This window comes from Melospiza melodia, chromosome 11 (genome assembly GCF_035770615.1).
Source record: "Melospiza melodia melodia isolate bMelMel2 chromosome 11, bMelMel2.pri, whole genome shotgun sequence".
Lineage (NCBI taxonomy): Eukaryota > Metazoa > Chordata > Aves > Passeriformes > Passerellidae > Melospiza > Melospiza melodia.
This window is the reverse complement of record NC_086204.1, coordinates 30,042,185-30,064,086: the sequence shown is the minus strand read 5'-3', so window position 1 is coordinate 30,064,086 and position 21,902 is coordinate 30,042,185. Positions and strand designations below refer to the sequence as shown.

At 48.9% G+C, this 21,902-nt stretch overlaps 1 protein-coding gene across 1 annotated transcript in view; it reads right to left on the bottom strand.

Annotated features, from left to right (window-relative positions):
* Positions 1–8,876: 8,876 nt before the first annotated feature.
* Positions 8,877–21,902, bottom strand: part of CACHD1 (cache domain containing 1) — an 89,471-nt gene continuing 76,445 nt past the window's right edge. Inside the window, exons 17-27 of the mRNA XM_063166277.1 lie at positions 20,910–21,032; positions 18,954–19,053; positions 18,749–18,865; positions 17,371–17,531; positions 16,711–16,797; positions 16,439–16,555; positions 15,694–15,845; positions 14,980–15,141; positions 13,968–14,045; positions 13,084–13,185; positions 8,877–10,768 (exon numbers count right to left, since the gene is read on the bottom strand). Of these exons, the coding sequence (XP_063022347.1) occupies positions 10,530–10,768; positions 13,084–13,185; positions 13,968–14,045; positions 14,980–15,141; positions 15,694–15,845; positions 16,439–16,555; positions 16,711–16,797; positions 17,371–17,531; positions 18,749–18,865; positions 18,954–19,053; positions 20,910–21,032 (1,438 nt within the window). The 3' untranslated portion in view covers positions 8,877–10,529. The remainder of the gene's footprint in view (positions 10,769–13,083; positions 13,186–13,967; positions 14,046–14,979; positions 15,142–15,693; positions 15,846–16,438; positions 16,556–16,710; positions 16,798–17,370; positions 17,532–18,748; positions 18,866–18,953; positions 19,054–20,909; positions 21,033–21,902) is intronic.

Genomic DNA, 21,902 nt, shown 5'->3' with positions numbered 1-21,902 from the left:
GCAGCCTGAGGGAGCCCCCGGGCCCGGCCCCTCACGGCTGCCCGACCCCGGCCCGCCGAGCCCCGGAACGACACGGGGCAGCCCAGCGGGCTGGGGGCGGGCTCGGCGCTGCCCGTAACGGAGCTCCGGGGGGTGTGCGGGATGAACGGGACGCAGCGGCAATTTCACAGAACGGGTCCGAGCGCCGTGCTCAGACAGGGTCATCCCAGAGCACATGGCACAGGATTGTGTCCAGACGGGTCTGGAGTATCCCCAGTGAGGAGACTCCTGAGCCTCTCTGGACAATCTGTCACCCTTCTTTCAGTGAAGAAATTCTGCCTCCTGTCCAGGGGAACTCCCTGGTGTCGGTTCCTGCCCGCTCCCCTGGTGCCAGCGCTGGGGCCCGGGACAGAACCTGGGCCATGCTCTGCCCCTCCCTGCACACAGGGACAGACAGGGACAGACAGCCAGGGACACACACGGACACACAGGGACACCCAGGGCTGAGGGCCCTTCTCAGCTGGGGCTCCTCTCCAGGCTGAGCAGCCCCAGCTCCCTCAGCCTTTCCTGGGCACCGAGATGCTCCAGGCCCTTGCTCAGCTCCAGGAGCTCTTGTCCCTGCTGTGCTGAGGATCCAGAGCTGGACACAGCACCCAGAGGTGTCCCCAGGGCTGAACACAGCACCCAGAGGTGTCCCCAGAGCAGGATCCCCCCTGACCTGCTGGATCTGTGCCCAGGAAAGGTGGCAGTGATGGAGATTTGGGGAATGATTGCTGCTGGGTGAGGAAGAGGGACGATGCCCTGGCCTTGGCCCCCATCAGGATGGATGCTGGGGCAATTCCCCTCACAAGAGAGCCCCAGCTGTTCTCCAGCATCACCCCTGACCTGCTGGGAATGCTCCTCCTGAAGGTGCCCCCAGGACACTCTGCTGGCTCAGGGATTGCTCATTGTCCACCAGCACCCTCAGGCCCTTCTCCTCACTTCATCCCTCGGTAACCCATCTCCAGACAGATTTTTGGGAAGGATTTGAGTGCTCTGGAGAACAGCTGGGGGCTCTCTTGTGAGGGGAATTGCCCCAGGATCCATCCTGATGGAAGCCAAGGCCAGCAGCAATCATTCCCCAAATCCCCATCACTGCCCCCTTCCCTGGATACAGATCCACTGGAGAGGCTGAAATACAGAACAGCAACAAAATAAAGCTGGTCCCACAGAATCAGGCTGGGAAGGACCTCTGAGATCATCAAGTCCAACCTAAAATCCCAAGAGAACCCAAGAACTCCACTGGAGATCAGCAGGCACAGGGACCCAGAGTGATCTTGTCCCAGGTTTATTCCTCACCAGGAATGTGGCAAATTGATTAAAATCCATGCAAATGGGGAAAACAGCACCTGGGCTGCTGTGCTGGTGACACAGGGACAGGCACAGGGCTGTGACCTGCCATAAAAAAGGAGCCCAGCATCACAACAGAAGGACAATATTTCATATTGTCACTATAAAATAAATTTCCCCTTCCATGAGATCTCTGTCCATATAAACATTTCACTCAGCACCCATTTTAAAAAATAAAATAGGTTGTTCTTTTGGAAAATCCATTTTTCCTCTAGCACAGTCCCTTGCAATGTCATTTACAGCCCAGTAAATTTAGCTCTTAACGTTGTCATCATTGCTATAAATGAGTGAAGAATAATTTAAATTTTTGTAGCCATTTTTAGACACGAGGCCAAGCACAAAGAACAGGCAACAGAGAATCCAGACCTGAAACATAAAGAGTCTTAAAAAGGAAATTGGAAGAACACTTGAAGTTAAATTGGGTGTTTGCAACAATTCTTATCAAGAAAATCTAATTCTGATGGATAATTCTTGACTAGGTTCAAGGTGCCATGTTAATTATCAGTTACAGATTAAAAAACTCCACCAAATAAATTATTTTAGAAATTGCCTTAGCCCAAACCAAAACAAGTTAAGAACGCAAAGTATCTTGGACTTTTTCATTTCTAAAATGAACTTTTAAACTAAAAGTAATCAAAAGGATTTTTGGTTTATTATTTAAAAATTGACAGCTGACAAGCTTCTGTTCAAGGGCTTCCTTTTTACTAATTGTTTCTCAAACAGGTAATGTTCCTTCTTTTCCAATATTTGCATTCTTTTTATAAAATCATTGGAAATGAGAGGTGTGAAGGGTTCATAGATTATGGGATGTAAATAATTCTGGGATCATGAAAAAAGGAACACTTTTCTCCTAGGAATACTGAAACATGAAATACCTCCTCAAAAATTATCACCAGATCAAGCTATTACAGCAGAAATTATGGATCTGCTCAAACATCATAAAATACAGTTATGCTAATAAAGAAATTCAAGCAGAGTAATTAATTTTACCATTAATTTTCCACTTTGAAGGTGGACACTGCTTCACCTGTAACCAGTGCTCATTAATTCTACCTACAGCAATTGTCTCCTCAAAATTTGCCTTTTTTTTGATCATTTTTGAGGGGTTGCAGTTGTCCCTGAATTGAAGTCATTCAAATTTAAAGTGCATTGCTGAAAGAACTCAGAAATGAAGCTTGGTCTTAATGGCACAAACAAAATTCCTGCAGTAAACAGTTCCAGAGAAACTTGAGGAAATAGGAATATATTCAGAGAATATATAGGATATCAGAGAAATATACTTTTTTTTCTTGGTTAGGGATAGATATTTAAAATATTGTATTTTGTAGGTTAAAGTATTCATTTTTCCTCCCAGTGTTCATGTGCAGGTGATCCCAGCCTCCCAAAAACAGAGCTGTTCCAGGAGGAAGAGGAGGCTGAGCCAAGGCATGCAGGTATTTCCTTTAGGAATTTCCTCCTGTTGATTAGAGGTTTCCATAAAATATTTATATGACTTTGACTCCTTTTCTGGAGCTTCCAAACCAAACCCTTCATGTTTATGCTTTGATCTAAACAGTTTCCTATTTTCTAAAATACTTTCGTTGAGTTTTAATACTGCTGCAGAAGCAAAAAACATTGTTAAATTAAATCTATTATTAAAAAAATAGAACAGTAACTTCAGTGGTGCTGCTGCACAACTGATAAACCACCTTGTAATAATTTAATTTAGTTCATTAAATATCCCTGCTAATTAAGAGTAATGTACTCAACCCCAGCAGTTGCATTTGTAGCTCTCCTGAAAAGATAAATTTCCCTGTGCTTCTGCAGCTTTGAATCATACCAGCCATATATATTTTGTAACTTTTATGGAATGAGTATGAATTAGAATTTTAATTGTAAATTTAAACATTTTTTTGGAATTACAGGTGCAGTCAGGCAAAATTGTCCAGGCTGGGCTGGTTGAAGGAGTCCCTGCTCACGGCAGGGCTGGAATGAAATGGGATTTAAGGTCCCTCCCAACACAAACCAGTCCAGGATTTTGGGGTTTTTTGGGATTCTACATCCCAAAGTACAAACAAACTCAGATCTGTGCACATCAAGTAAAAGCCAAGACTGAGAACATCTCTTGAACACAAGCCCCACCTGACATTGCCAGGTATTTGAGGTAAGTGATAGCCTAATGAAACAGAAATCAAACAATTCAATGTTTCCTGCAGAGGGATGTGGGACCCACCAGCTGCTGCACATTCCATCAGATAAATGGATTTTACCGTCACACCTCATGTCAAACACACAATCCATGGCACTCTCTTTTGTCCCTGCTCTTCCTGCTCCAGCTGCTCCTTTTGTTTCATTCACACCCTGAGATTTTGGATCCAGAAGTTGCAGATTTCATTTCAACACCAATAATTCGTTTGGTGACGATCACCCAGATCACCCACAATGCACACTGCATCCAAAATACACCAGAGGTGCCAAAATGAGTTAATTTGTCCTTTTTTCCCTGCAAATTCCAACAGTTCTGGCATTCTTCATGCACCATTCCATGACATGCCCAAACTTGGGATGTTTCTTTACTCCTGCTCTTCCACCCAGGCACAAAAACTCTGCCAAACATTTGCAGTGGGGCCTGCTGGCTCTGAATGTGCTGCTCCTGAGTTTGGGAATGATGGATTCTCCCAGGATCAGCCTGCTGAGCAGCTTCTCCTTGCTCCCACTCTAACTCAGAGTCCTGCAAGCAAACAGTGGAAAGGTGGGAGAGTTCAGAGCTGGAGCTTCCACAGTGAGTAACTCCTGCAAGGAAATCATTGCTGGCCTCTGCTGTCATGGGCTATTTTGGGACCTGTGGTCTCTGCAGCAGAATTTCAAACCTTTGTTGCCTCGTGCATCATTAGCAGATCTGTGTGCTTGTGTTTAGAGGCAGCAAAAAAAAAGAGTAAATATTAAAATAAACACCAAAAAGCAAAGACAAGTTCTTGAATAATAGCTGAGAACAAAGGAAAATGAGACCAAACAAATACAATTCTCAATAAATGGCCCAGATATTCACAGGGGAACCTCTGCAACACTTTCTCCTGAATCAATGTCCTGCTTTAAATCACCATTCTTCCCACACAGGCTTTATTTTTCCTCATTCAGCTTCAAATTTAGTCATTACTTATTGGAACCAAGTGCATTTTGGCAATTTTAGCATTAAAAAACATCCAAATGTTACTTGGATTCCTGGCAAAAGCAGGTCCAGCCCCACATTCTTACCAGGAGTGTTTTTATTGGCCAGCCCATGAATGTGCTGCAAATGGGAATTCCAAATAAATCAGTCTCAGATTCCCCAAAAGCACCCATTTTCTAGGAACTGGGAACTGTCAGTGACAATTCACAGGGAATTACAAAATCATTTACCACCACAAACCAGGGAAATCATCATGCTGGGGGTGAAAGCATTCCATAGGGTGAATCCATACCTCTCCATTCCTGCTCCTTGGATCTGGCTAATCATAAACCTGGAGGAAATTTGCTGGGAGTAACTGAGGAGCTGGGATGGACTGGGAGGGAGCAGGCATGGCACCAGCAATTTGTTTGGAGAAGATAAACCAGCCCATGATTTCTCCCTGCCAGCACAGCCTGCAATTTCCAGCACCCCCCACAATATTTTGTCCTTAAAAACTTGTTACACATGGAAAAAAAAAAAGTGTTCAATATGGAAAACTGGCCTAAAGGAGGTAACACAAGAGAAACATTCCCAAAAAAATTATGAGCCTTTCAAATGTTCTGCTGTTCAGTTATAAAAGGTTTCCATAGGAACTGTCACTCAACGTGCTGTGCCTGATTTCTCCATGTTCAGAGTGAAAAAAATCCATCCCCTTCCTGTTTTCCAGGTTCCCTGGCTGAGGTTTTTTTGCCTTGTTTATGGAGATTTTCTTGGCTCAGCTACAATAGAAATAAATGATTAAGGAGGTTTTTATTATTATTTTGCAGCAATTAGATCATGTTAATTACTCAACCTTTAATCCTGCATGTGATTTGCATGAATTATGCCAAGAGAATGGATATTGGGAGCAACTTAGTGGAAGTGTCAGAATGTTGGAGGAGTGAAAAGGAGGATATTAAACTCTGACTGCATTCCCAGTTTCCTGCTCCTGTGCCAGCCCATCTCGTGGTGTCTGCCCAATTTCATTACCTCTGTGCAGTGGAGGAGATTTAAAATTGGAAAAATCCATCAGTGTTGGCCCAGCTGGGAATCCTTGGCAGTCTGATGGCTCACCTGGATTTAAGGAAAGACCACCAGTTTTGTCAGGACCTTGCCAACACCTTCCTGCACATTTTTTCCTACAAAGTGAATTTTTTTCCTGTGAAAAGTGTTGACTTGGCAGTTTTGGGGGCTGTTCCCTTTCTCCATGGAGTTGATCCAGAGCCAGGTGAAGGTGAGCTGGAGGGATTCCTTGTGCCCTTGGCCAGCAGGTTCCCTTCCCTGCTGTCATTGCTGCTGTCCCAGCAGAGAGCACTTGCTAGGGCACTGCTGACCTGGTGCATTTGCCAGTGCCAGCTCCAAAACCTCCAACAAACCACAGCAAACCAGGGTTGCTCCTTCCCAGCATGGAAAGGAGCCCAGGGATCATTTTTTCCACAGGATTTAGAAGCTGAGCTGAAGAAAACCTCCAGATCCAGGGTGTGTTCTGCCTGTGGCATCACATTGCCACCCCTCTGCTCACAGCAGGGCTGTTCCACAGGGGTGTCAGTGATCCCATGGGATCTCCTCCCAGGTTCCACAGGGCTGTCAGTGACCCCATGGGATCTCCTCCCCAGTTCCACAGTGTGTCAGTGACCCCATGGGATCTCCTCCCCAGTTCCACAGGGTGTCAGTGATCCCATGGGATCTCCTCCCCAGTCCCACAGGGGTGGCAGTGATCCCATGGGATCTCGTTCCACAGGGCTGTCAGTGATCCCATGGGATCTCCTCCCCGGTTCCACAGGGGTGTCAGTGATCCCATGGGATCTCGTTCCACAGGGCTGTCAGTGATCCCATGGGATCTCCTCCCCAGTCCCACAGGGCTGTCAGTGATCCCATGGGATCTCCTCCCAGGTTCCACAGGGTGTCAGTGATCCCATGGGATCTCCTCCCCAGTCCCACAGGGGTGGCAGTGATCCCATGGGATCTCGTTCCATAGGGCTGTCAGTGATCCCATGGGATCTCCTCCCAGGTTCCACAGGGCTGTCAGTGATCCCATGGGATCTCCTCCCAAGGAGGAACCAGCAGTGCTTCTGAGCAGGGGCTGGCACTCACCCCAGCTGTGCCTGGCACCTCACTAACAAGGCAGGGCTTGGAGAACTTCACTCTTGGACTGCAGTGTCCAAATTCCACTGCAGCCTTGGCTCCAGGAACGCCAGCCCTTCTGGGCCAAGGTCCTTCTGTGCTCAGCTCAGAGCACAAAGCACAAAATCATCACCTCTCATCAGCCCAAGGGCTGCCAAGCAGGAATATGAAATGTTCCATGGCACTGATGCTCCTTTCTCCCTCTTAGGCTCCCTGGCAAAGGGGAGTTTGTACAGCAAAACAGTCCAATGGTTCTGGAGTTAACTGCTGCAGGAATTAATATTCCAAACATCACTGACAGCCCAGAGCAGGCTCCTTTGAAAACTCCAGCCATAGCTGGGAATCTCTTTTACAAATAACTGAAATGGGCAGCCAAGAGCTGGGAACGCTGCAAATTCATCTTGGAACTCACCAACAGCCTTTTGGATTACCTGCATTCTCTTGCATCCAGGACTTTTGCATCCTAGTTTTTTCTCCTTTTCCATATTTGCTGCCAGCTTACTCCCATAGTTTTTCCTCTGACAAATCCACTTTCTGTGCTCTTGCCCATTTCTGGGTCACTTGACAGAATAAAGCCTTTGAGAGATCTCCCTTTGCCCAGTTATAGTCACAAGTCCTGCTGCATGTGAACGTCTCCTGAATTCCCCTGCATCCTCCCCTCCCTGCCCTTGCCAAGGGCAAGGATAAAGATAATATTTCATGGCTTAAGTGGCCTTATAAAATGTTCATGGGGAAACTGTACCAGGCTTTGCAAATCCCACTTTTTAGCCAAGCAATAGCATAAATAAATTTAAAAAAATAATCACAATGCATTTTCAATCAATATATTCTGCCCAAAGAAATGCTTCTTCATGATTCCTTGGATAGAGGAAAATCCATACACTTGGCACATCTCAAATACTGCAAGCATTGAGTCAATTTAAAATTCATGAACACAAATTAAAGGCAATGCTCATTTTCACTTTAAAAGAACCTTTTTTTTGTTGTTGGGAGAATGAAAGAAAACCCACAGGAAATTAACACAGCCAAGTTGGGAAAATGAAATAAGTGGAAAATTAATGTCCATAAAGTCTTATCAGGAAGGAGGATGCAGGGTTTAACTGCTGCTTTTATGATCTTGCTCCTCAGTCAATACAGTAAAACAATGCTGGGGAGGGAAGGCCACGGCAGAACTCGGGCAATAAAAGTGAAGGGCTCTCAGCCAGCTCCCAAACCCCAATCCCATCCCTTATCAGCAGTGCATCCCATTTATTCCTGTGGGACAAGGTCAGGGCCAGCACTGGAAGCTGCCATTTGGCACACCTGGAGATCAAAGCTGTCCCTGTCATTATTTTCACCAGCAAGAGCTCGGGCTCTCCCCATCACTGCAGGTTAAGCAGGGCTGTGCAGACCCCTCAGATCAAGAACCATTTGTTCAGAGCAAACCAGGGAGAAGAAAAGAGATCCCAGAAGAAAAGAGATGAAGCAGCAGCAAGGAGAAGCTCTCAAAAGCTTTTAAGGCAAAAGCAAAAGGGGTTTGATGGTTGGACTTCCAAGAGCTGTTCCAAGAGGTTCTGGAAGCTTCTGTGTTCCTGGCAGAGCTGCAAGAGAACCCTGCAAGCACCTTCTGCTGGCAGGGAAGGTGAGGAACCACCAAAAATCCTCTCCCCTGAAGTAATATTGTCATTCAACCTGATGACTTTTTCCAATGGATGTGGCTATTAATGACATTTCTGATACATTTCATCAAAAATGATTTGTCCCACGGTATCCAAGCATCAACACAAATTTGGATTCCAAACTGGAAATGAATCCCAGCCTGGTTGATACCCAGGCCATCAGCTGAGAGCTCTGAGAGCGCAAAGCAGAGGCTCAGTGGATTCCTGCACTGCCTGCTCAGCAAAACCCTCCACCAAATCCTGCACAAACACAGCACAACAGCAAATCCAGAGCCACTGAGGTTTCAGGAGAGGATCAGGAAATAAAACCCTTCAATTATTTGCTTTGGTGACTCTAAGCAGTGGCTGACCACTTCCAGAAATGGTCATTTCCCAAATAATGACCAACCAGCTAAAAAAAGGCTTTACAACTTCCATCAATACTGTCATTTATATTTAAAGTTTAGATTTCTCAAGGCTGTTGATAAAACTGGAGGAACTGGAGTGAATTTTCAGTCCTGTTCAGCCAGAAAAGGAAACTGAGGCAGAATCATTGCAGTGCAGCCACTTCTCCACAGATCTATACTTATATACAGTTTATTTCACTAGAGATTTTGATTTTATACATAGTATAAAGGGATATCCTGGTATCACACATAGAATTATTTTACTGTACTGTTTAAGAACCAATTTTTTACATAATACAGTATTAAGTACCATATTAATTAAAACAAGTGATTTTTTAAAAAAACCTACATATAAATGGATGTTTACCATATGCACAGTGCAAGAACGGCTTGATATCATTGTAATCACAAAATGTGAATCTAAAATACAACACTGTGATTGAAAACATACTGATAATTATGATGCCCTTTGTTGTAGACATTGATTAATCTTTGTTTGAATTACCAAGCAAGGTTAAAATTCCAGACAAACAGCAGCAGCTTCTCATTATGGTTTCAAGGTTCCTTCCACAGTAACCCAAGTTTTACAAAACACTGGTTTATCCCTACTTGTGGTCCAAGGAAACAGAAGAATGGCACAGATTCCATTTGGGATTATCTGGTAACTAATGCTAAAGAAATTCTTTATTACTTCCACACAGGAATCCTTTAAGGATGAGCGAAGAGATGAAGATGGAGAAGTTTCTGGGCAGAATTCTCTGAATTTTAGTAACGGAGTACAGGATTTCTCCTCTGCAGATAGGAAGACAATACTGGAATAGAAATCAGGCTGTAATATTTACAGGAAAGAAGTGTGGAAAAGAAAGCAATCCTAATGTAAACAGCGAGGCAGAGAGGGCTTCTTCATTTTCCCTTTGCAGAGTGGGGCACTGGCTGAAGGTCAGCTCCCAGGGAACAGCTGCTTTCCTGGGAAGAGCCCCTTCCCCAGCACAGAATGCACGTGGTACTCGCTGAGAATCCCTAACAGGTTTTCTCCCCTCCCTCCCCCCAAAGTTTCAAGTTCAATAAATAGTAGAAAAATAATCCTTTACTTAAAAATCTTGAGATGCATTTGTCCCGGGTCCCGCAGAGCAACGTGGGCACAAGGAGCTCTCCACCAGCAGCCTTCCTGCTCTGCCTGCCACTTCTGGGCTCTCCAGCTGCACATTCCTGCTCTTCCAGTTAAGGAAACCAAATCATCTCTGGCTCTTTATGCTCTCTGTCTGCTCTTGGCTCAGCACAACAAACTCCAGCTGCTGGATAAACTCCCATCCCTGTTCCTGGAGGTCTAACGTGCCTCCTGCTCCATTTTTTTCCATATTTTGGCAGGTCCATTCATCAAGCACATTTGCGGGCCAGAGCCAACCTTCCATTTGTAAAAATGCAAAGCTCTGATGCCTCAGTTTGGTTGGGAAGCCTGTGAGGTTGTCCTTGGGGAGCAGCACAGTCCCCATGGCCCTGGAGTGGCATTTGTGGTGTCCTCAGTGCACGGTGCCAGCAACCTGCAGGTGGTGGCTGTGGTGTCCTCAGTGTCACAGCCTGCAGGTGGTGACCATGGTGTCCTCAGTGTCACAGCCTGCAGGTGGTGGCTGTGGGGTCCTCAGTGTCACAGCCTGCAGGTGGTGGCTGTGATGTCCTTAGTGCCACAGCCTGCAGGGGGTGGCTGTGGTGTCCTTAGTGCCACAGCCTGCAGGGGGTGGCTGTGGTGTCCCCAGTGGCACAGCCTGCAGGTGGCAGCTGTGGTGTCCCCAGTGGCACAGCCTGCAGGGGGTGGCAGCTGTGCTGTCCTCAGCACTCGGCATCCACGGTGTGCACGGTGACAGCGGCCTGCAGGTGGTGGCTGTGGTGCAGGGTGGGGTGGTGCAGCCGGTAGTGGTGGAATTTGTGGCTCAGCAGCGCTGCCGTCTGCGGGGGCGTGTCCAGCTCCAGGTCCTCGTCGTGGGTCCCCACGTCCACCCCAGCAGAGAGAGGGTCGTTGTTGCAGGGGGGGTTCTCGCTGTCCTCCTGGGGGCTCATGGTGCTGTAGCCTGGGAATGAACGAGCAGCAGTGAGCACAGCAAGGCTGGATGCTCAGAACTCCCAGGGCTGGCTGGGCACCATCGTGGAATCAACACAGGGTGCTTAGAGAGGGGACAGAACTGTTATCTTACTAGAACAAACCCCAACAGACTCATCCTCTCCTCTAAGTCCATACTGGATCCCTTTCCCTGCCATTCAAAGCTTTGGGGACCTGTGGTTTGTGCCACTCCAAACAGTAACAGCACCCACGTGTTCAACAGTTTGTAACAACAGAATTGCTGGCACTGATTTCAAACCAAAACATCAAAGATACCACCCCCAAAAAATCTGTTAAGATATAACCTGGATTTATCCAAATCAGCTGTTACTACCCAAACCAGGCTGCAGGGCAAACATCTCCCCCTCAGCATCTCTAAATGCAAAACCAAATGAAATTTAAAAGGAAAGAGATCTTGCTTGAATTGGAAATAAATCCTTCTCAAAAAACAAGGACTAAAGGCTGGGGAAGCACTGGTGCTCCTGAGCATCTCACTCAGGTTTTCAGCTGGAGACACATAAAAGGAGGGTGGTAAAAATAGCAGCTGAGCCCCCAAAGCTGCCTCCCATTTGCCACGCTCTGAGTCATGGCTTGGAGCTGGCACGGAGGAATTGGGGAAGAAGCCTGGGCAGCCCTTTGAAGAAGATGGAATTACAGAAACTAAAAATAGCAGTGCACATTCCAGATGGAGGTAGACAGCTCCCCTGCTAACCCAGGATGACTAAAAGATGGGAAGGATTTGCTGGGACTGCAAGAAAAGGAGCAAAGGGAGCATTAATCTGGCAAATCGGCCTCAGCACAGGTAATCTCACCCCAAATCCAGGGTAATTCCTCCTAGAGCAAGATTGTCCAGGAGACATCTGTTCATCCACGTCCCAAGGCTTTGGCCTTTGGGTTTCCTGTCCCAATTCCATTAGTGCAACAGTCTTAGTGCTGGCCCAGGTCTGCTGGAAGGTGCCCAGCCTTGCAGAGCTGACAGCTTGCAGACTGCCTTGTCTAGCCCTCCTTCTCCTCATTTCCTAATAAATTAAGCCTCCTCATGGGTCAACAGCATTACACCCTTCTAGCAGCTTGCCAGATTTAAGGAGATTTAGTCTCAGGGCAGGGGAGACACATCCCAACCCCCTGAGCCTAATGGTGCCCAGCTTAAAGGTGCTAGAAGATCAGAGAATCCCAGAATGGTTTGGGTTGGAAGGGCCATTAAAGATGATCCCATCCCACCCCTGCCATGGCAGGGACATCTTCCACTATTCCCAGGTGCTCCAAACCCCATCCGGCCTGACCTTGGGCACTGCCAGGGATCCAGGGGCAGCCACATCTGGTCTGGGCAGAACAATTCCTTCCTAACGTCTGATCTAATCCCACTCCCTTTCAGTGTGAAACCAACCCTTTGTCCTGTCCCTCCAGCTCCCTCAGGGGGAAGAACCTTCTCCTGATCTCCAGCCAACCCTTCCCTAGCACAGCTCCAGCCATTCCTGGTCCTGCCCCTGTCACAGGGGGCACAGAGCAGAGCTGCCCCTCAGGAGGATGTGGAGTACCCCAGTGAGATCTCCCCCAGAACAAACCAGTCAGAACTGTCCAACAGCAAAGCCAGAAGGAGCAAAGTGTTTAGTCAGGCTTTGCTTCTGCAGGGAGGCAGCCTGCTGAGGGAAAGGAGCCCCCAGCCCTGCCACAGCCAGTGTCCTGAGGGAAAGGAGCCCCCAGCCCTGCCAGAACCAGTGTCCTGAGGGAAAGGAGACCCCAGCCCTGCCAGAACCAGTGTCCTGAGGGAAAGGAGACCCCAGCCCTGCCAGAACCAGTGTCCTGAGGGAAAGGAGCCCCCAGCCCTGCCACAGCCAGTGTCCTGAGGGAAAGGAGCCCCCAGCCCTGCCAGAACCAGTGTCCTGAGGGAAAGGAGCCCCCAGCCCTGCCAGAGCCAGCCTGCTGAGGGAAAGGAGCCCCCAGCCCTGCCACAGCCAGCCTGCTGAGGTAAAGAGCCCCCAGCCCTGCCAGAACCAGTGCCCTGAGGGAAAGGAGCCCCCAGGCCTGCCAGAACCAGTGTCCTGAGGGAAAGGAGCCCCCAGCCCTGCCAAGCCAGTGCCCTGAGGGAAAGGAGCCCCCAGGCCTGCCAGAGCCAGTGCCCTGAGGGAAAGGAGCCCCCAGGCCTGCCAGAGCCAGTGCCCTGAGGGAAAGGAGCCCCCAGCCCTCCCAGAGCCAGCATCCTGAGGGAAAGGAGCCCCCGGGCCTGCCAGAGCCAGTGCCCTGAGGGAAAGGAGCCCCCGGGCCTGCAGAGGGCCCAGCACTCACCGTGGTCGCTCTCGGTGCCGGAGCGGCCCCAGTAGCGGCGGCGGCGCTCGGGGCTGTGCGCGTGGCGCTCGATGACGGCCGCGATGAAGCGAGTGTTGCTGACTGCGACAGACACAAACAGCTCAGAGCACAGCAGCCTGCAGCCCTCTGCTGCACAGGGCACTGCCCAGCCACACAGCAGCACAGAGCTGGGCTGCACACGGCTCAGCATCCAGCCGGGAGCCTTCAGCTGGGCTGTGCCAGTGCTGAGGGTCCCGTGGCAACAGTGTGAGGGCTCCAAAGGGAACAAAAAGGGACGTGGAGAGGCAGTAATGGTGCAAGCCATGGAACTCAGATATGCTTCAAATCTCAAATATTGTTTTAGTGAGGGCCCAGAGCCAGGGATCCAGTCTGACTCTGGAGTTTGGGTGCACCAGCTTAACTTACATCACACCAGGATCATGCAAAGTGCTGTTTTTATTGGATGGCAGAGAACTGCAGGCACCCCAAATCAATGCAAAATGGATTTAGTGCCGTGTTTGCTGACCATACTTGCCAGACTTGGCTCCTGCTTTCTAAGGCCAAAACGGAGGAAGGGTTATCCATACCCTGTGCTGTCACATTGGCAATTTTTAAGCTGATCAGAACTGTTTCTGGAAGTGCTCATGACAAGGGGTTGTAAGGGGCAAAACTCCTCCACACCTAATGGAGAATTATCTTTTAAGAGTGAAAAATGTCATTTTTCAGCATGAGACTAAAGGTGCACTAGATGTCTAAATTAAAACAGTGCTCTTTCATTTTCTACTGCTGATCAGCACAGGGCATCCTCACATATTCAAATCTAGGGGTTAATAAACAAATGGCTGATTGAATCTCACAGTTTTCCCCAGTTTTTTGGTACTTACTGATTCCTCTGTCTTCATGGCTGTCGTCATCCCTCTCGTCCCTGTCGTTCTCCAGGTTGGACATACGCACTGACATTTCTACACAGTTACAAACAGAAAATACAGCTGGTGAGAGAAAGGTTCTGCACCACCTTACTGCCAGCTGCCACCCCAGCACCAAGAGTGGAAGCACTTTGTGTTACTGGTCTGAGCTGGGGAGGGCTCTTCCTTCAACGTAGATGGGGCTGGGATGGCAGGAAATGCTGGATCCCACCTCCCCCTGAAAGGGACTCCTTTAAGTTCTGATTTACAACAGAGCTGGGGATAATCACATATAGAGGTAATTAGCTCTGATCACACTTAAATTCCCAAATGGTTTGGGTTGGATGGGCCTTAGAAGCCCATCTTTTTCCAGCCCCTGCCACAGGCAGGGACACCTCCCACTATCCCAGGCTGCTCCAAGCTCTGTCCTGCCTGGCCTGGAACACTTCCAGGGAGGTGTTCTCACATCTGGATCTTTATCTTTGTACCAGTATCCCTTCTCCCAGCACAGTTTTGCCTCTCAGACTTCAGTAGTTCCATGTCTCTTTTCACAGACATTCCATGAACATCACATGGACCAGTACCAGGAAACACAAGTGAAAGAAGACACATGCCAAACCCAAGGCAAAAGGGGGTGAGAAGTGTGCCACTCCCAGCAGCTGCACAGAATAGACACATGATGGATCTGCTGGGCCGAGCTGCAGAAAGCTGGGATTAGTGTCTGAGCTCTGGCAAAGCTTAGCTTATCTCCCTCCGGGTCTGGGCAGGCTCCCTGGGCTGCAGCAGCAGCAGCAGCAGCAGCTCTGGCTGTACCCAGGAGAGGGCAGCAAGACACAGTCCCTGCGCCAGGCCCGGCTCCTGCAGCTCCAACCGGACTAAAACCTGGGAAACGCTGCAACAAACCCGGGGGGCAGCTCTGGGACTGCTTTTCCTTTGGGTTTAGTGGTGCTGCTGGGTTTGTTTCCATGGCCAGCCCCCGAGAGGAGCTCACCCTGTGCTGCCAGCGGGGACATGTGCTGGTGGCTGCGGCGGTGGATCTGGTGCCGGTACGCGTACACGGCCAGCACCAGCACCATGATGCAGCCCATGATGCCTCCAGCCACGGGGCCCACCGGGGCACTCTTGATCATGTTCAGCGTGATCACCTCATCTCCTAAAGCAAAAGGGACAAAGCAGAGGGAGAACAACACTGTCAGTGCTCTGCAGGAGGGGTTAAACCAACGTGGAACGTGGAGGAGCTCCGCAAGGATTTCTGGGTGCTTGACTGTGCTCACTTGGAATAGGAGAAGAAAGTCAGAGAGGTGCAGGAAGGATTAAATCAACAATATGGAATATGGAGAAGCTCTGCGTGGATTTCTGGGGCTGACAGTATTCACTTGGAATAAGAGAAGAACTCAGACAGGTGCAGGAAGGGTTAAATCAGCAATATGGAACATGGAGAAGCTCTGCAGAGATTTCTGGATACTTGACAGTGCTCATTTGGAATAGGAGAAGGAACTCAGAGAAAATACAGCAATGCACAGTTACACTCAGCTCCACACAGGATTTTCCAAAAGGGGATGTTCACCATGTCTTTGCTGCCTGGTGCACTCTTTATGCTGATTTAGCACTGACTAAGAGGTAAATGTTATGTGCAGAACCTGCTGCATGTTCTGGGACACAAAGAGCTGAAGGCAGCAGCAGCAGTTCAGAAGGGCAGAGTTACCTATTGCTCCCAGATCATCCACATAGGGACTCTTGGCTCCCACGATGCCACCAAAGCATTCCTTCTGAGGGGCACAGTAGGACTTGTCCAGGTGGGTCTTCCCATCGCTGTCCACCATGCACCACTCGCAGTCCAGCACTCCAAAGCAATCCCTGCATGCCAACACCAGTGGGACATGGTCACTTTCCAGCTTAACACCTCTCCTCTGCAAAGCTCACTCTGGGTTAGAGCCACGAGACAGAGGGAGGCCAAAAGCATCTGTAGACCCTCAAGTACGTGAGTTTAGCCAGAAAAAATCCCATGGGAGTGCTCGAGTACCACAAGGGAAGTTACACAGGGAAGCTGCATTTCCAGCACCCCTTTTCTAGCTCTGTTTGCTTTGGTATTTTCCTGCACCACTCAGCTTGAGCAAAATGAGAGTCCTACTTGTGATTCCTCCAATAAGACATTTCTCAGTGTAGTAAAGTCTGGCTGCAGTTCCAGCCTTTCTCTGCAGCCTTTGGAAGAAGGAAGAAAGGATTTGGGCAGCCTGGTCAGAGCTTGGGGTGTTTTACTCATCTCAGGTCCTTCGAGACTGCCCATAATGAGCAAAAATGAGCCCTCAGTGCCAGGAGTAGAACCTCATTCTGGCATCATGCTTTTGTTCCCCTCTATTTTTTTTTCTTTGAAACATTTAAAGCAGAGCTATTGCCGTTGGATTATTTCCACAAGAGAGTATTCCAAGGGGTGGGGAAGGCCACCTTACCCACTCTCTGTCCTCTGGTTGCACTGGGTGTTGATGCACTGGGGGAGTGCATCCTGCAGGCTGGGATCGATGGCTGTGAAGGTCATCGGCTCCTGGTGCACCTCACAGCTGGGATTCCTGCATGGCAGCAAAGGACACAGCACTCAGAGCACAGTCCACTCAAATCACCTTCACCTCCTGCATGTCACCTGCTTCACTGTACTGAGGATCCTGCCTGTGGGATCTCAGCAGGGCCAGCAGGGAGTTTGTTCCTGCAGTGTGCTGGCTCTCACCTGCTCTCAGCGTTGGTCAGGTTCCCAGTGCACTCGTTCACCTCCAGTGGGCACTCACAGGGACACTCACACTCGTTCTGCTCCATCCTGCAGGGCACAAAGCACAGGGAAAACCCATCAGACACCTTTGTGATTTTAACCCCATGGTGCTGCAGCCCTGGAGCAGCAGTTCCCATGGAAAAGGCTGTGCAGTGACTCTGCTCCCTCCCCAGGAACAGGGATTGCTCTGTCATGCACCAGGACTGAGGGTGATCCACCCCTGGAATCCCAAAAGCAGGGAGTCCCTCACATTTGCATGTAGGGATCCTTCCTGGCAGTGCCACAAACACCTCAGGGTGGTGTGGGCAGAACCTCCTGGATCCCCTCAAGGAAAACCCCCCAGTCCATGGAAAACCATGGGAATTTCTATGCCATGGGAATTTCTGTCTCACTCACAGTAACTGCTCATGAGCCACTGAATCTCTCAGTGTCTTTCAGCATTACCCACCCAAACTCCCCTGGGTTAAACTCTCCGATACCCTGCACCTCTCACAGGAGCACAGGCAGAGCACTCCTATTTTCCCTGATTTCCCCCTGAATGAAGTGACGAACTGGCAGTGCTGTCTGAGCCCCAGAGCAGGGCCGAGGACAGCAGTGTCCCAGCCCATCCAGCACTGTCACCTGTGGCAGTTGAGGCACAGCCTGTCCACCATGCTGCAGGCACAGAAGGCCAGCGAGTCGCACGTCTCGTTGACGATGCCCACGAAGGCGTTGGTGCCCGGGATCCTCGTCAGCCTGTACTTGGAGCAGTGACTGCCGTGCACCAGGTTGGTCAGGTCACCCTGGGCAAAAAACAAGGTGTCGGTGGTGTCAGATGTTCTTTCAGGGAGCTGAAGGCTCTTCCCTTCCCCAGAGCCCTACAGAGCTGCGGGGACACAGATTCTGCCACGGCTTCCAGAGGTGGTGGCTCCCCTCAGGAGTTTTGTGAGGGAGTGCCACGCTCACAAAACAAAGGCTGATTAAGGAGTGGGTGTGTTTTGCTACCCAGATACTTCTGGGTGAAAAGGCTTTGCTGAAGATACAAGGGAATTGGCTTAGTTGCGAAAATGAGATGTGGCAGCAGAGGTGACATTTCACTCCTTCCCAGGAGTCTAACCCAACGCCCTCTATCCCCACGGTGCCAGCCCTCAGTGACCTCCCCAAGGCTCTGATGGGAGCCACTACCACGTGCTGGAAACTTCCTGAGCCTTAGAAAAAGCCACCCCAGCACTGCCCAGCTTCTGCAGACTCCTTCCTGATTCATTTCTACAAGTTTCTGCTCCGTCCTACACAATTTCCTTCCCAACATCACACTTCCCACTTGGTATTTCAAGTGTGGGGAAAATGTTTAAGCCAACCTGACATAAATCAATGTATTCTGACATGACTTGCAAATATTTTCCAATCTGCTCCCACAGTGTAGCAGCTTTGGAATCACTGTGGAGGGACTTTGGCAGGGTGGATCTGTGGCTCTGTGAGGAATTACAGCCCCTGGTTTAGACTCCTCATGAGGCGAAGCTCACACAGGATCCATGGAGAGCACAGAGTGTGCAGGACCCCAGAGATTTCAGTCTCACAAATGACAGCCTGGGAACGCTCACCAGTACATGGATTTATTTGAGCACCTAAAGATCAGTTATTACAGACCTGACAGGAGGGTGTAACACTGGCCAGAGCTGGAGCCAGAGGTCAGCTCAGATCCAAAGCAACATATCCTAGCTATAGCTGGAAAATCCTCACCCAGCAGCAGCAAGCTGCCCCTCTTCCCCTGCTGCTGGCTGAGACCCTGCAGAGAGCAGGCACACTTGGCCAGGGCTCACATCCATAACCCAGGATGTCAGGGGACTCTGTGTGTGCAGCCTGGCTTGTGTCTGGAGAAGGGGAGCAGAGGCCAATCCCCACAGAAGGCTGGCTCCCAGCCCTGGAGGCTGAGCCTGGCAGGGACCTGTGTTTCCACCAGGAGAAACCCAGCCCAAGCAGAGCCCACTCAACAGCCAAACCAGAGAGAAGCCATGCTCACCACTAGGCTGGTGTTGAATTTGTAGAAGCGCTGCACGGTCCTGTCGCTGAAGCTGTTGCAGAGGTTCTTCTTGACAAAGTTGGGGTGGTTCAGGATGTCGTTTGCTACCAGAGGCTCCTAAGGGCGAAAGGCAGCATTTGATGCCTTTGGAGTCAGACCCAGACAGGAATGAGAGGTGGAATAAGGCAAGGGAAAGCAGGCTGACCTTGTGAGTGATGTGCTGCTGCTCCACGGGCGCGTGGCCCTTGGGGTCGATGAGGGTTGGATGTGCCACCAGGTACCCCCTGTCCTCCATGATGAAGCACCTGCCCCAAAACACAGTGAGAGCCTCCTGTTAGACCTCCTTGGGCTTCAGGGCAACGGGGTGACATAAAACATGGTCTTAAAGGGCTTTGAAAGGTTTCCATTTAACACAGCCATGAAAGAAATTCCCTGCAAAATGTCCTAAAGAATGTGTTGGGTATTTCCCCGAAGCTTTTCCATCTGTTACTGCTCCAGAGAGCCAGGGCCATCAAGGAGTTGAAAACAGAGCTGATTAAAACCAGAAAGGAAAAGCCATCAGTGCATTGTCTGATTGGGGGAGAGCCAGAAATGAACAGAGCCTAATGAACTTGGAAAGCTTTAATGGTTTATTAATTTACTATGTGGCTAATTAAAGAGAGATTTCACACTCTCCTTTAATGCCCTCCCCCTTCAGAATTCGATTTGAGTGGGAGATAAATCACTCCTGCTCCACTCCCAGCCCTCCCAAGCTCTCCTCTTCCTTTTCAGCTCTTCCCACGTTGGAGCCGTGTCCCAGTCCAGAGTCCAGGGAGTTCAATCCAGAATCCAGGGAGTTCAGTCCATCCCTTTTTCCCTTTTCCCCTCTCCTGTCTCCATGGCCACAGACGGCAGCGCTGCAGAAGGCACAGGACCAGGGTGGCACCAACATCAGGGACTCGGTGGCCACGGAGGGGACAGGGGGAGGTTAAAACCCCTCTTGATGCTCCCAAAAGCTCAGCAGGGTGGGAGCCACAGCCCTGGCACAGCGGGGACACGGCTGGATCCGGGGCTGGAGCAGCTTTCAGTGGGATTCCCATGTTGTGTGTCAGGAACCCATAGCAGCTCGGGGGAGCAGAGAGCAGGGGGAGCTTCTGTGCTCCTCAGGGGTACAAACTTGGAGGTTTTGTGGGCTTTCCATTAGAAATCCACATAGAGATGTGGTGTTTGCTCTTTTTCCTGACAGGAAAAGCTTAGGAGAGATACACTACAAAACCCCAAACACCTGCGTTTATATCGAGACTGGAAACACTGGATCCAATTTCTACATCAGAATGGTCTGAAAAGTATCTCAAAATTCCTCATTTGGGGAATGCAGGAACAGAATAAAGCATCTGACCCTGCTGATCAGCAGCAGTTTTTACTGGGAGGGAGTGATGCCAAACCAGAAATCCTGATTTGTTTTTTTTTTATATGCCATAAAATATATAGAGAAATACCCAAACCAGAAAAGAACTGGGAGGACGACAGAAAACCACTTCCCTTCCCAAATTTAAGGTTTAAAAACAAACAAGGAACCAACAGCAATGCCCAAACCATGTTATCAAGTTACTCCAGATCCAAACCAGAATTTATCCCACCCCCACAGGATTTTTCAGAAAAGGAACAATTAAGATACCCAGGGGTCTGACTGAAATTGGATACTCCAGATGAAATCAGGCTTCTTCTGCCTAGGCTGTGCTATGGATTTCTGAGAAAAACATCCCAAAGTTGTATTTGAATAATTGGAGTTAAAATAACTGAGATCCTGTATCACTCTTACACGCTCACAGGAACTAAATAGGTTAAATTAAAACAAACAGGAGAACTGGGAAGTGTGTTCATTTAATAAGGAATGTTTTTTCTACCCAGAATTTCAAAGAAATCTAAATATAACCAAAAAAATCAAATCAAATCTGTTATCTTCTGCTTTTGTAATCCTGCAGATTGTTTATTTAGCTGATGGCAGTTTGATCTGGAATAACAAAAACATCCACATAATCTTTATGAGAAGGTACAAGCACAAGTTCTACTGGAAATCAGAGAGCACACACTGAAAGTAACAGAATCCTTGGAGAAATTAAGTTGGAAACGACCTCTGGGTCACCTGGTTAAAGAAAAGAAATATTTTATTTATTTTTACCTGATTTTGTTCCCCCCATCTTGGTTACAAACTGGCAGCAGGTCCATGAGGACTTTGTAGAAATATCTGAGGGTGAAGTCGATGCCCATCACGGCCACGGAGTGTCCTGAGGACATCTGAGCACTGCAGTGAGGGGAAAGGGGAAAATGATAAATATTATAAATAATAAAAAATAATATTTATTTAGGGCAATAATAATAATAATATTAATAATTCCTGTTTTAGTCACCCCTTGTACAGCCAGCACAGGAGAAGCCCAGGTGGGGATTCCACCCTACACACACCCCCAGCACCTACAGGCATTGAATCCTGAGCGACAGAAATGAGGATTAAAAATTCCCCATCCACACAAACAAAGGGTGCAGCCCCAGTATTTTCCAATTCCCCCAGCTGGAAGGAGTTACCTGCACCCCCTCTGCTCAGCCCCCAGCAGGAGGAATGAATGTGAAGGTGCCAGACTTTGAGCTAAATCCCTGAAACTCCAGAGTGTGGGAGTGATTGTGAATGGCAGGCAGAAAATTAGAAGAAAATAACATTTCTTGGGGTGAGTTATGAAAAGGACCCTGTGATGTGGTGGTGTGCAGCAGCCTGAGGCTGCACTGTGTCCTTCCTCCATTCCTAACACCCCAGTGCTCCCAGTTTGCTCCCAGTAGCACTGAGAGGCCACAGCCAGAGCAGTTCCCTCTCAGCCCTGCAGGACACAAAAGGATCAGCTCAAGGGTGTGGGATTTGCACCCATGTGCACCTTACACCTCAAAATTCACTTTTCTCCTTTATTCAGTCTCTGAAGACAGGAATGAAAATGTTTAGAAAAAGAAAAAAATAAAGAAGATGCTGCAAGGCCCAGCTGGGCTGCACAAACAGCTCTGGCCACCCCTGCTCCATGGAAACCCAGCTCCGTTTACTGGGCCGAGGTTTGTTTGCTTTCCAGAGAGGTGCAGTGGAGATGCAGTCAAATCTCATTTGTAGACAGATAAATACAGACTTTTTAAA